This window comes from Martes martes (genome assembly GCF_963455335.1).
Source record: "Martes martes genome assembly, chromosome: 3".
NCBI lineage: Eukaryota > Metazoa > Chordata > Mammalia > Carnivora > Mustelidae > Martes > Martes martes.
Genome location: NC_137890.1, coordinates 157937428 through 157952411, shown reverse-complemented (window position 1 = coordinate 157952411; position 14984 = coordinate 157937428). Strand labels below are relative to the sequence as shown.

Below are 14984 nucleotides of genomic sequence, written 5' to 3'. Positions count from 1 at the left end.
CTTACTTGAACCTGGAAGGGTGTATACAGTTTTCATAGCCTAGCTCTTTATGCGTGCATTTCTGATGTTTAATAGAAAAGAAACTTCAGTTGTCAGTAATGAGCAGTAAAAATCCATTCCAAAGTGTATGAAACGGAAGGATGGGCCAGTGTTTGTTTTGTGAAGATTCAGGGGTATCTTTTCACATTTATTTAACTCAGTAATCTTAGAAATTGCCTTTTGCCTGTTTGATCAGAATTTTAAAAATCAGTATTTCTTAAAAAGTCACTTGGTGCACATTTATTTCTGGATACTCTGATAATTTAATACTATTTTGTTATATGTTTTTGTAATCCTTGATCTGTATGTAAGATGAAAAGACAGATAAATACAAAGAGAATTTGGAGTCAAGAGACTTGCCTTGAATCCTGATATCCATACTCATTATGGGACCTCAGGGCCAGCCTTTTCTGTGAATCTAAAGATGTATAGGAAGTATTTACCATAGGAGTTCAAGAAGGTGGGAGGGATAGTTTTATGGATGGAAAGTGTTTATCATAGTAAGAATACAAAAGCACTTGTATGAAGGAATGTTTGCACCCCTGTGTTTATTGCAGCATTATTTAGAATAACCAAATTATGGAAGCAGCCCAAGAATCCATCGATAGATGAATGGGTAAAGATGTAGCTATATGCAATGGAATATTATAATATATATATAATATATATTATATGTATATATAATAATAAAATGGAATATTATTAAGCCATAAAAAAGAATGAAATCCTGCCATTTGCAACAACATGGATGGAGCTAGAGACTATAATGCTAAGTGAAATAAGCCAGTCAGAGAAAGACAAATACCATATGATTTCACTCATATATGGAATTTAAGAAACAATTTTTTTTGAGAAAGGCTACTTTATTTTATTTTTTTAGATTTTAATTTATTTATATGACAGACATAGATCACAAGTAGGCCAAGAGGCAGGCTCCCTGCAGAGCAGAGAGCCCGATGTGGGGCTCGAAGAATATAAACATGGCAAAATTCTGATTAAAGTGCGTTGGATTCAGGTAGTTAACCAGCATGGAATACTGCTGGGTTCCCAAGAACCACACACAATTGGTAGAACTATCCTCTTTTGGATTTTTACAACTTTTTTCGCACGGACTGCTTTTATTAATGTTAAATTAGAATAAACAAACAGCATACAGATGGGCAAATTAGAGTTGCTCAGCAAGTAGGGGCCCGGCTTTGTGCGTAGCAACAGGTAAATTATAGGTGCTTTCCTAAGATTTCCTGCTCACTTCACCTATAAAACCATTTAAGTGGTGGCCCCTAGCCCTTTTCTGGCTAGGTTTCAAATTAAAACTTTCTAGTTAACTCCTGTTTGTTTATATATCAGTCATTTCTGTGGTCTTCTCTGTTTTTGAGAAGTGTTTTTCAGTGCCTGTCAATAAGTATATCCGGAGTCCTGTACAAGGTGTGTAACAAGATGGTTAATAATCAGTTTTGCCCCCACAGGGCTTCCTGAGTCATTGGGGCTGATACATATGTAAATAACAAGAGCACAGCATCATCAAGGTTTTAAAAGCTTTGGTGTGAGGAGGGAGGGAACTTGCACTGTGGGGTCTTCCTGGAGGGGCTGGCATTTAGACAAGGGGTGGGGATGGGCCGGATGTTGGACAAGTAGAGAAGGGTGCTCCCAAGGAGGAGCTACCCATGGTGGTATTGCTATAGTTTTCCAAGAATTATTTCCAGGAGGGGACTGTAAGTCAGCTGTTGAAGGACTTGCCCATGTACTTACTCCTCTGTAGATGTGCTTCCTCTTCCTGTCTGCCGTAAACAGAAAAGTTCATTTGTGGAACTTCAATGGACAAAATGAATACATGTAGATTAGAACAGTGAAGTAAGAGAGCTGTGAGGCTCTGTAGAGGAGAATGGGTTGTTTTTATGTCAGAAACATCGATTAAGGTAGTCTTTTGTAGTTACCCATAAATTTAACCTTGGACAGTTTGGCAAATAAAGGGACAAAAGCAATACACAATAGACATACCAATTAAAAGAAACATACCAATTCTTCAGAGTAGGAACTTTTTTTAAATTTTTTTTAATTATGAAAATGTTCAAGCATATACAAATAGAATCTAGTATAATGAATTTTCAGCTTCAACAGTTGCTAATGATTTGCTAGCCTTGTTTCATCTGTTCCCCCACCCCACCTTACTCTGAGGGGCACTGGAATATCTTAAAGCAAATCCCAAATTACTTGTACTTTGGCATGTATGTCTCACTAAGGGCATTTTTTTTTCTTACCTACGATAGTCCATTATACTACCTGACAGAATTAACAGATTCCTTGATTATCTCTCCAGTGTATAATTTTTCTGATTGCCAGGATACCTCTTTGACAGTTGGTTTATGTGAATCAGGGTCCATAGAAGATCCATATATTTGACTGTGTCTTGTGAGTCTCTTAATATTCTCTGCTCCCTACCCCACCTGCCTTGTGCTGTTTCATCTGTTGGAAAAACCTAGTTATTTGACTTGTCCCTTGTTCTGGGCTTGACTTACTGCTTCCAGTGATGTTGTTTAAATTGTTCTTTATCCCCAGTTTCCTGTAGACTGGTGGCTCTAGGAACTTGATTAGATTCAGAATTTTTGTTTTATAGTCAGGGGAAAGGAGATCAAATACTTATAGATGGTGAAGCTTTGTGTTTCTTCCTATTGCATTATGTCGTGAGACAGATTGATGTCTGGCTGTCCTACTTTTAGCAATAGACCAGTGTCTTCCAAATTGTCAGCTCCAGTGTTTCCACTGAAGTTCTCCATCACCCTTTCATCTAGGATTTTAATGATCATCACTGATGATTGATGCCTAGATCCTAGATTCATCAGGGCTTACAAAATGGCAATTTTCTGTTTTTCTTATGTTTATTAGCTATGTGAATCTTCTAGAAAGAACTTTTCCTTGTCACCTCTTTGGTTACCCTCAGACACATCCTGTCTCAGAGAAGACAGGATAAATGTGCTGTTCCCCTTCCTTTATTTACCAGTTTTGGGGATAGTGAGTTGTTGCTCTCACAAACTGCAAGGTGACTGATGGGTTTTTTTAGTACTATAATTTTCATGGATTTTAATGTTTTACTTATATTAACTATATTAAATATATTATTAAATATGTAATAATTTATATATTATGTATATGCAGATGTTTAATTTTTGTGTCAATTCATTGTGGTCATTTTTTTATGCCCAAATTATATCCTCTTAGGTCTCTGAGAGCCTTTCAGATTGACTCCTGTGTCTTTTTTGTCATGAACCCATTCATCTTTGCTTCCTGAAGTAATTAACATGTCCCAGGCTCATCTTGTTTGTGTATTTCCTGCCCCTTCGTGGAGACCTGGTTCCTCTTACAAGGACTGAGCTTGTATTAATTTTTTTAAATGGCACTTTTGGAACACCTGGGTGGCTCAGTCAGTTAGGCCGCTGCCTTCTGCTTGGTTTGTGATCCCAGGGTCACGAACGAGTCCCACATCTGGCTCCTTGCTCAGCGGAGAGCCTGCTTCTCTCTCTGCCTCTGCAGCCTGCTTGTGCTCTCTCTCTCTTTCTCTCTCTCTCTCTCTCTCTCTGACAAATAAATAAAATCTTTTTTTTTAAAGGCATTTTTATCAAGAAAAAACAGTATTACATGCACATTGTAAATACTTAACCTTAAAAATTTAGTATACAACTCATATTCTCACTACCTGTTACTAGTCTTTGATATTTCTTTTAGTATATGTATCTGCACGTATAGATCACACATGGGATTGTTTTATACACATACACAGTATGTGTATATATTTGCAGTTTTGTATCTAAAGTATTTTCAGGAAGGAAGAATTGTGGGCATTTTTTCATGTTCATGGAAGTCTTCAGAAGCATTTATTTTAGATGACTTTACAGTGTTCAGTTATATTTACTGAAGATTTTTGTTGTTTTCCCCATTTTCCACTTTTGAAAATAATAATTAAGTTGCCATCATGGCACATAAATCTTAAAGAAGCAGGTTAAAGAAGCAGAGAGAAACATTTTTTAAGCCTACTGCTATGTAATGAACATACTCATTATAATATGAAAGATACTGATAACCTGATAGTGCATAGGAGTTGAAGTCCCAACCCTTCCACTTTACTAATTAGCTTCATGATATTTGAACAAATTATCCAGTATTTTTGAGCCTTAGTTTATTCGTCTATAGAACAGAAAAAAATAAAACTTCTGTTAGGAATGAAGGATCAAAAGAGTTCCACTCTTTCCTTGAGGATCAAAAGAAATAGTTCATTCATTCTACAGATATTTCAAAGTATGTACCAGGCACTCTTCCAGTTTCTGGGTCTGTAACAATGAATGAGTGAAACCAGTAAGGTCTTTGTTTTCATAGGACTTTTTAACAGAAAGGAGCAGATAAACATACGTCAGTTTATAGTGGTAAGTGCTGTGAGAGCAATGAAGAAGATTAGGAGATGAGAGCAGGGAAGAGGTGCTATTTTGGAAACAGTGCTCTGGGAAGGCCCTATTGATAGGGTGTCATTTGAGAAGAAGTGTGAGTAAAATGAGGGAGAGAGCCATGGTGATTTGAGCTAAGAGCTCTTCATAAACAGTATGGGGAATGTACTTAGGCCTGGCCCGGGAATTCAAGCCAGAGAGTGTGCCTCAAGTCTAGAGCATAAGAGATGAGAACAGAGAGGAATGGATCACAAGGAGCCTTACAAGCCTTGGTTAGGAGTTTGGATTTTATCCTGAATGAAATGGGAAGTCATTAGCAGGAGGTATTGAACAGAGGAGTGAACACTGCTTTGTAATCATTAAGTGTCATATGAGAGACCTTATTTTAAATACTGCTGCTGTTACTACTACTACAGCCCTCTGGTTTACCATCTAGGTTATGCAAGAATGTCAGTTTGACTCCTGCATAGTGTCCAGCGTTGAAAATCCTTAGCCCCTGGAATTCTAGTCAGGGTATATTAATTGCAAAAGACACTCCAAAGTCTTGTATCTCTTGGGCACTTAATTTTGGTTTTGACATAGTTAATGATGAGGTATGTATTTGGCGGCTTTGTTCATTAACCAAAGGTTCAATTGCTTCTTCAAGCTATTGATAGTTTATTTTAATGGAGCTAAATCATTGCATCTTATTTATAGCTGAGAAGGGCATGTATCCTGTCCCTCCAGAAGCTGAATCAAAACTTTTAAGATGCAAGTTTAAAAAGAAAATTAAGATCATTTATTTTGTTATCCAGTCATTGTGGAAATAGTCACAAATCAGATTTTAGAAGGAAAAAAAAGCCTGCATAACTATCCTTTATTACTGTTTATTCAGATTTGACTATATGCAGATGCTGCGCTGAGCACATTTAAACACATGTAATTTAATTCTTATGCTAAGTTTTCAGGTAGCTGTTGTTTCTCTCAACTTATAAGGTGAGGAAAAGGGGCTTAGAAAAGTCTGAGTAAGCTAAAGCATGGTGAAATCAGGATTTGAATGCAGGTTATCTTTAAAGCCGTGTAATTAACCACTGTGCTTTATCTGATTGCCCCTCACAACTGTATGGATGGTCTGGCACCTAGCATGACATCTGGCACGTTGTAGATATTCAGTATTTGTTTGAATTAAGGAACATGAGCCCTAGAAGCAGGACATTGGGCCTTGGAGCTGGCTATCTAAAAATGGGTTCAGGTGTGTAAGACATTTCACACTTTCCACGACTGCTTAATTAAGGTACTTTAACAGTCTTTGTAGGAATCACCTTACTGTGTGTGGGGTTTTTTGTTTGTTTGCAGTTTTTGCTTTTACCACCAAGTTTATGAGTCAGATCTAACAGGTTAGTATAGAGTCCTATGAACTCAACTGCCTAGGAATGTGTCATCATTCAGCACTTTTCCTTATTGTCCCTACACACAGAACACCCATATCCGTGCACATGGGAGTGTTGTCTTCCTCAGAGCAGGCACCCCTGATGCCTTTAGTTTGTGACATATAGTGAGTGCGTAGCCAGTATGTGAATGATTGCATGTCCTATGGACCACTTGACTACTTTTCCTTATTTATCAGTTCATAGGTGAATAGAATTAGTTAGTTAAGAGGGGGTCACACAAGCCAGAAGCGGTCAGATGCCTAAGGAGGCAGTGCCTTGCAGTGCTTACTCTAACAATGTTAGACTTTTATTTTCCCCGTGGGTGTTCTGTATGTTCTCCAGCACTTTTTGGGGTGGAGCCTTATGCTCTTAGGAGTATTCACATAACAGAGCAGTTAATTTGCAGATTTTGTTCTTTGTAAGATATTAAGTGACCATTTCTAGTATCATCTGGTTTCCATCTGTTTTGAAGAGAGTAGACTTCCAGTACAAAAGACCACAGATACAGAGCAAGTAATGAAAAGGAGAATGTATACCAAACTGTTCATACCCATTGTCTCTATAGGCTGTGCTGGTGACTTTCACTGTCTACCTTGTGTCATCCTTTAATATTTGAATCTTGCATAATGAATAATGTCACCATTTCTTTAAAAAGTAGAAGTTTAACTCTCAGTGATAGATGTAGGTGCAGCGGTAGATACAAAGACTTTCATTATTCTGACCCCCACCCCAACTTCCCCCCCTCAACCACAAGTATATAAAAGCTTTGCTTATGTGAACAAAAGCACAAAAAGTGTTTTCGGGGTTTTTTTTGATTTCTTGGTGATTTCAGTGATCCCAGTCATTATGTGAAACAGATTTCCCAGAGCATCCCCTATGGGTGATATCGGCCCCATTTATAACCACTGCCCTATGTGGAGGATAGTGAAGTTCTACATTTGGTGTCTGTAGCATAGAGAGATTGAGAAAATAGAGTTGACTGAAACTGTGAACTGATTATATATGGAAGAACTAGCAACTAGAAAGAATCGGGTATGATGACCAGGGTTTGGGACCAGATGAAATAATTCATTTGCCATGAAGGGGAACTTAAAAAAAGAAGTAGGGCTTGGGGATGAGGTTTAAGTTGCCTGGAGGACATTTATAGAGAGCAGTACTTGGAAATGTAGGCCAGTTGGTTGGGGAAGGAGATGGATTTCAGGTTACTGAAACCATAGGTAGGAGTGCCTGGGTGGCTTAGTTGGTCACGCATCTGACTCTTAATTTCAGCTCAGGTCATGATCTCATGGTCATGGAATTGAGCCCCATATCCAGCTCCGCGTTCTGCACCATCTACTTCAGCTTCTCTCTCTCTCTCCCTCCCACTTGTGCATGTGCTCTCTCTCTCTCTCTCTCTCTCGCTCTCGCTCTCGCTCTCTCTCAAATAAATACATAAATAAATAAGATCTTTAAAAGAAAAAAAATTAAAATTAAAAGAAAAGAAAGAAACCACGGGTAGATGAGATCAATCGGAATATAGAGTAAGAACACAGCCAACGGTGGAACCCGGAAGGACATCAACGTTGTAGTGAAGATGAGTCATTGAATTAAATGCAGAAAGAAACGGCATTTGGAGAGAAAGGAAAACAGCTAAGGGAGAGCAGTGCACGGAAGCAAAAGGGTATATAGTGCTCGGTATTCACACAGGCTCCTTTCCTGCAGCTTTAGCATAGAGTTCATAAATGTTGGTTTTAATATGAAACCAGTAATATTTAATTATTCCTCGGCCCCACCCCCACCCCCAGTCTCCTGCCTCGAATTTTCAAGTTAAATTTCCTATGTAAGACTTCTTTATCTTTGGGATAGATACAGCATACAGCATAGTTCAGCATCAGGAGCAAGCTTACCTCCAGTTTGAGAATTGTAGGTGTATGGGTTTCCACAGCCCTCTAGAATGCTAACAGTGGCTGGTTTTCTCCCAATTGCATTAATAATTTTGGCTCAGCCTGAAGAATCCTGCTGAGGTATATTATGAACCGAAAAACCTTTTTTTGAAGGGATGGAGGAAATTGGTTGTATTCGAAAGCTAAATGGATTTTTCAATTATATATTTTTGTCCATTTCCGTTCATGAACTCCAGTTATGTCCAAAACGTAGTTTAGGCAGTTTTAAAACAGTACAAAGAAATAGTTTGAACATATGGAAAAGTTGAGTAACAAGGAAAACCCATATACCCACCATCTAGATTTAAAAATTAAGATTTGTACCATATTTGCAAACATGGTACTCTGGCTTAGAAGTAGTTGGCATATTCTGGGAACAAAAAGAACATCAGTGTGGCTGGACCTCTGTGATAAAGGCCAGGGCAGTGGGCCATGACTTGGAAATGGGTAAAGCCTAGGAGGGCCGTGGTAGGAATTTGGATTTTATTATAAGGGCAGTGCAGAATTATTGAAGGCCCTTCATCAATTGGGCTCTTGTTATGAATCCCTAAAACTCCTTCAAATACTTGTAATGAAATATTGCTGATGGTAGAGGAGAAGAGGGAACCTGGAAGGGCAGGCAGGTCCTTATGATGAAAGGTATCTTTTAACCATCTTAATCTTTGTTTACCATTGCTTCTCCGCCCGGGTATCACCATATTTGGGATCGTCAGTTCCAAAACTCAGACATGTGCCTGAGTGTGTTTCATCTCCAAGGAGTATCCACTTCTTGTTTTGGGTACTTGTTACTAACTATATTTCCTCAGAGTACAGTCTTACTAGTTTATATGTTCTGCAAAATTTTGGCTGCGTAGTATACTAATTAAAAGGATGATTGTGTCATGCTTCCTCTTTTCTCTCACAGTAGCACATTATATGGGTTCTCTTCAGCAGCTGTACCCTTTCTGCTATGATGAGTATTTGGTTTATGGCAGAACTTTTTAAAACCCCCTTTGCCCTGGAAAGTCACTTCTTCCACCATTGAGCCAGAGCTGAAAATATCTCTGTTGCGTAGCACCGTAACATTTCCTGCAAAATACCATTAAACATTCCTACCCTCCACCCAGCATTGACTTGTAGCATCATTGCTATTATTTGCAGAGTACAAATAGGAAAGATTGTATTTTCAAAGGATTTATTGTGATTGTGAATTCACTGTGTTCGTGGAAAAGCAACCTGCATTAACCCCTCAAAAAAAAAAAGTAATGGGAAAGAATGATCCAAGATTTGTGGATGTCTATGCCTATGAACATAATTTGTGTACCTAGTCAGGTAATCAGATAATGTAATAGCCACTTGGGATAACTCAGTTATAATTGGTCTAAACTCCTTGTCATGGAAAAGATACTTAGATACAATTTTATGCATCTTTGGATTTTGAGAACCTGTGCTTCTCTTTGGTCCTGTGATCAAGCAGATTTACAAGCTGATAGAAAGATGGTAAGTTATATAGGTGATACTTAGGTGTAAAGATTGGTCAGAACAGGTCATATCAAAGCATGTCAAGAGGGGCACCTGGGTGGCTCAGCGGGTTAAGCCTCTGCCTTCAGCTCAGGTCATGATCTCAGGGTCCTGGGATCGAGCCCCGCATTGGGCTCTCTGCTCAGCAGGGAGCCTGCTTCCCGCCCCACCCCCGCCTGCCTCTCTGCCTATTTGTGATCTCTGTCAGTCAAAAAAGTAAATAAAATCTTAAAAAAAAAATGTCAAGAAATAACACACATATTCATGTTTTAATTGTAGGCTTTACTTTAGCGTGAATTTGCATGCTCTTCCCCCCAAGTGTGTGTTTATAAACAGATATACAGGTCCCTGTAGCTCAGACTTCAGAGAAAAAACATTCAAATAGTTTATTCAAGTAAAGTCTTAGGCAAAGTCCAAAAGAAGTGTTAATGATGCTGTACAGTGGAGATATTTTGTGTTGACATGGGGGAAAAAATTTGGACGGAGGTGGGCAGTGGGTCCCAGGGACAGTTAAATATAGGAGATTGAAAGTCACAGTTTGAAAACCACTGACCTAAGTGCTCTGTAAGGTTCTTCTCAAAAATGTTACCTTTTGGTATCTTACATGAGGTTGTTGAATGTCTATGAACTAACTTCTTTCAGTTTATCTAGTAAAAGTTATTATAAGTTCTGACACGTTCCCAAGTTACTTCCATTGTTTGTCTTGTTAGTAACTTTGTTTTTTCATGGTGACTTCTTGGAATAGTTGATGTCCTCCTTTTACATGATGTAATATTGTGGTTTATGTGGTTGAAATATTGTTTTCTGCTACCCACAAAAAATTAAGAACTTCCAGAAGTTCATTATTCCCAGGGTTTTATCCAGTGAGTTCCTTCATAGGAGATAGTCTTATCCAGGCAGAAAAAGTACACATTGAAACTGTTACTTAAGGGACTTGAGGATCTGCCTGGAGATTTGCTCCAGGCTTGGTCCAAGATTCTCTCCAACTCTGAGACCCTGACTGACTAAAGAGAAGGAGGTGTGTGCCCACTGGGTGCTTGGGTGGAAACAGTGTTAACACTGGCCAAGACCTAGAGAGTGAGCCTGTTGCTAGTGCTGTTTGGCTGAGCTCCTTACCTAGCTTTTTGCCTCAGTTTCCTCAACTGTAAAATAGGGATATCTATTAATTAGAGGTATAGTGCAGTGACTAAGGACACTTTGGATCAAGACAGACCTGAGCTGGTTTTATCGTTTAGTACCTTGAGTCAGTTTCTTGACCTCATTAAAGTTCACTTGTAAATGGGAGTAGTAATGGTAGTAATGTCCCTCAGGGAATTGTTTAAAAAGATCACATAAGATGATGAATTAAAGTGCTCAGTATGGAGCCTGGCAGTACTAGTTGCCCTGCTCATCAGCACCAGCATGTTCCTCCTCAAATGATTGGTTAGGAGAGCAGGTGATAAAAAAGGTATTTTGAAAAGTACAAAGTGTTCTGTAATTCTAAGATATTTCTGCATTATCATTTCCTTTGATTTTTTGTGGGTTTCTCAGTTCCTGCTCATTTTGAAAGTTCTGTCGTAAAGTGACTTTCTCAAACACTGATTTTCTTCCCATGTTAGGATTTAAAAAGCATGTTTTTTTTCTGTTGACCCCACTTTTTCTCACCTGTGCCTTTCTGTGTCCGCAGGTAAAGCAGGCAGAGCGCAGCGAGGCATCCATCGCTGCCGCCATGCCGTTCCCGTTCGGGAAGTCGCACAAATCTCCAGCAGACATTGTGAAAAACCTGAAGGAGAGCATGGCCGTTCTGGAAAAGCAAGACATATCTGACAAAAAAGCAGAAAAGGTATGTATTTGGCTTTATTTTATGTTTTCAATTTTTTGATTAGGAGCAAATACAAGACAGATTATGGGGTGACTTTAAAATATCAATAATTCCCGATTTGGAGTTTTTAAAATAGAGTCCTAAAGTAGCATTTGTTAATGCTTAAACACCGTATACTTTCTTCTGTACTGCCATCTAATAGATTGATTTCTAACTTTTTTCTCGGTTTTTCATTTCAGGTTTTCAAGTTTGTTTAAATTGGGGGGATGGTGGTTTTGTTTTTGTTTTTGTTTTGTTTTCATTGTTGAAGTGGTTTATTTGATTCCTGAAATCTCTGTTTACACTGGTGGTTGTCTTAGAGCAACCCGGTTTCCTTTCCTCCTTTCCGTGTTGCCTTTATCCATGACTAGTGTCTCCCTCTACCCAGTCACCATAGCCTAAAACTTGGCTTTCATCCCAGTCTGTCTCCTTCTTCTTTAAGATGTGATCTTTCACAAAATAGTATTAACCCCTACTTCCTAAGGGATTTATGAATTGATCATGACATCCATTCCCACTTGATGAAGACCCTCATGACCTTTCTTAAGGACCTTAGCAGTAGCTTAGTCCTTAGTATTCTTTCTAAAATACCTCCCCTACTTTAAACCTTCCTTGCAGACTCCTCCTATGGCACACAAGACCCTCCATGACCTGGTCTCTGCTTCTCTAGGTGATTTTCTTTTTTTTTTTTTTTTTTAAAGATTTTATTTTTTTACTTATTTATTTGACAGAGAGAGATCACAGTAGACAGAGAGGTAGGCAGAGAGAGAGAGAGGGAAGCGGGCTCCCTGCTGAGAAGAGAGCCCGATGCGGGACTTGATCCCAGGACCCTGAGATCATGACCTGAGCCGAAGGCAGTGGCTTAACCCACTGAGCCACCCAGGCGCCCCTCTAGGTGATTTTCAACCCTTCTTCCCTTTATTCTGTGTACTCTAACAATCTCAGCTTGCCTCTGTTTGTTAGACCAACTAAAGCAAATAATCAGCTATACTGTTTTTAATGTCTTTGTCTTATCCACCCCCTCCATTTCTACCTCAGACCCATTCATCTTTCATAACCACCCTGTACCTTTCTTTTTTCCTAGATGGCTTCCCAGAGTACTCCCTTTCCTTCCTCATCCTTACCCCTAAAACAAATCTCTACCTTTTGGCCACCTCCTTTGGAAATGCCAGCACTGCCACCATCTTAAACATGATTTTGTTTGTGTCGGATTTTTGTCCCCCTTATTAGAACATGGTCTCTTTGACCCATGTGTTATTTCTGGTCCACTTACGCCCTACACAGTACCTGACGCCCATGGGCTGGGACTCCCCACTATTATTTGAATGAGTGTTTCAACACTCATTGGAATGACATTTACCACCCTGTTGTTTGTTTTAGAAGGTTGTTTCCTGTCTTGGATTGTTGAATATTCGACTGCTTAACATCTTTTTTAAGTCCAAGGCTCTGGTTTACCTGTGTTCTTGTGAAGAAGAGAAGTTCATACTCATGGGATTAAGATTTGTTACAGGCTATTCAGTTAGGTCTTCCCTGGAAATTTTAGTTTCTCACATTCCCATCATAAGATATCAATAAATGTTAATGATATGATAAAACTTTAAAGACAAAAGGTCTGGTGTAACAGATGACAGCTAGATTCTCATATTTGTGTTTGCATTCAGTCTGCTGTCATGTGTTAGTTATTTTGGTTGAAATACATAAAGAAAATCTGGCCTCATACAGATGTATAGATAGGAAAAGGAGGTATATTTTAAGAAAAGGCTTTCAAATAATTTTGAATATTTTTTTATACCAAACCAAAATTCAAGATAGTTCCTTAGTTGTAATAGAACCTGAAAGTATTGTGAATATACTTTTCATATTCTGTATTTTGAAAGGATCTTTTTTTTTTTTAAGATTTTATTTATTTATTTGACAGACAGAGATCACAAGCAGGCAGAGAGGCAGGCAGAGAGTGAGAAGAGGAAGCAGGCTCCCTGCTGAGCAGAGAGCCTGATGCTGGGCTCAATACCAGGACCCCGGGATCATGACCTGAGCCGAAGGCAGAGGCTTTAACCCACTGAGCCACCCAGGTGCCCCTAATACTCTGTCTTTTGAAAAGATCTTTTATCCATGTATGATTTTGTAACATTCATTGATCATTTAGAAAGTATTAGATCACTGACATATACACATCTTCCAAATGCTAACACATTATACAATATCAAAAATTCATATTTTTAAGTAGTACTACTCATCCCATCAGAAAAGTCTTAAGTATTGGGAAGTGATCTGCATTTTGTATTCAAAATTTAGATTTGGTAACAAATACTGTTGGGTGTTTTCCCTAAAAGTGACAGGTTTACTTCATTCATTTTCAAGAAAATATCTGCCAGATGTCCAAGCCTGAATGATATGTCAGTTTTCTTTCAAGTAAAAATGACTTTCCATTAAAACTTTCCATTAAAAAAGTGGCTTTGTTCAGCTCATAGCGCAACAATTGTACAAGTACGTTTCCTTAAGACAGCCAGTTAGTTACACTTCCGGAAGGGTCAGAAGGTGCTCATGCTCCCCATTTATCACACCAATGTTAAAAAGACATATGTGTACTCAAAGATCAAAATTTAATAAAATGAATATTTTGTTCCTGCTTCCTCCTGACATTCTTAAGTGAAACTGACTTTTTTTTTTTTTTGATAACTGAGTGCATGATGATAAAGATTACAGTGGTAGCTAGTACAGTTTGCTGTCCCTGTCTTGACTCAGTCTCGGAGGTCATTGCTATCAGTGCAAATGGCGGTATAACAGAAAAAGGCAAATAATGTGTTAGTATTGATTGAAAATAATTTTGACCTCATGGTTCCCTTGAAAGGGTCTCCAGGGTCCCCAGAGGTCTACACTTTGAAATCTGTGGTAGTTAATGGAAGGTATATGTGTGTGTAGGTCAGTTGCATCAGGTAGGGGGAGTATCCTCATTTAGATGGGTTATATGAGGAAGCTTCCTTGAGGAGGTGGCATTGGAGATGAGTTCTGTAATTATAGAAAGCAAGTTTAAGATCTCCTGGATGGCTCAGTCAGTTAAACGTCCCAACTCTTGGTTTCGGCTCAAGTCATGATCTCTGGGGATCAAGCCCCACTCTCTCAATGCTCTCTCTCACTCGCTCACACACACTCTCTCACTCTATCTGATGGAATTCATATCATCTACTTTACAAAATCAGTGATTTTCAGCCAGGGGCAATTTTCCCCTTTATGGGACATTTGGCAATGTCTAGAGACATTATCGGTTTTAACACTGGAGGGAGGACTGCCACTGGCATCTAATTAGTAAAAAGGCCAGACATGTGCTAAGCATGGGACAGCCCCCACAACCAGGAATTATCTGGCCCAAAATGTCAGTAACACTGAGGTGAACTGCTGCTTTAAACCTTAGCAAAAATAGACTTCCTGCTATTAGGATAAACAAAGCAAAAAAAAATAGTTGAATTTATGAAAAATTTCATTTCAGAGGAAAAGAACAATTCTGAAAGGCAATCCATGTAAATTATTTACTCTGAAATAGATTAAGAAGAGGGTAGAGGACCATGAATTTTCTGACTCACCTTGTTATCAAGCTTCAAAAGAAAGTAGCAACTGATGCAGATGGTGAAGAGGGAACTGAGACCTGAACACAATGAAAAGATGAAAATCTCATCACTCGTTAAAAACTGTGAAAAACTTAGACTTCATACTTCAGACTGAAAACTTGAAAGTAGTCCCAATAAAATCATGCTAGCTGTGACTTACTTAGCATTGTTCTGGAAATCTAGCCAGTATATAAAGAAATTGTTTAGAAATGAAAATAAATCGACTACAAATAAAC

At 38.6% G+C, this 14984-nt stretch overlaps 1 protein-coding gene across 1 annotated transcript in view; it reads left to right on the top strand.

Moving 5' to 3' along the window:
* The window catches only part of CAB39 (calcium binding protein 39), an 87173-nt gene that overhangs the window by 23522 nt on the left and 48667 nt on the right, over window positions 1–14984 (top strand). The window contains exon 2 of the mRNA XM_080799235.1: window positions 10970–11125. Coding sequence (XP_080655361.1) covers window positions 11012–11125 — 114 coding nt within the window. The 5' untranslated portion in view covers window positions 10970–11011. The remainder of the gene's footprint in view (window positions 1–10969; window positions 11126–14984) is intronic.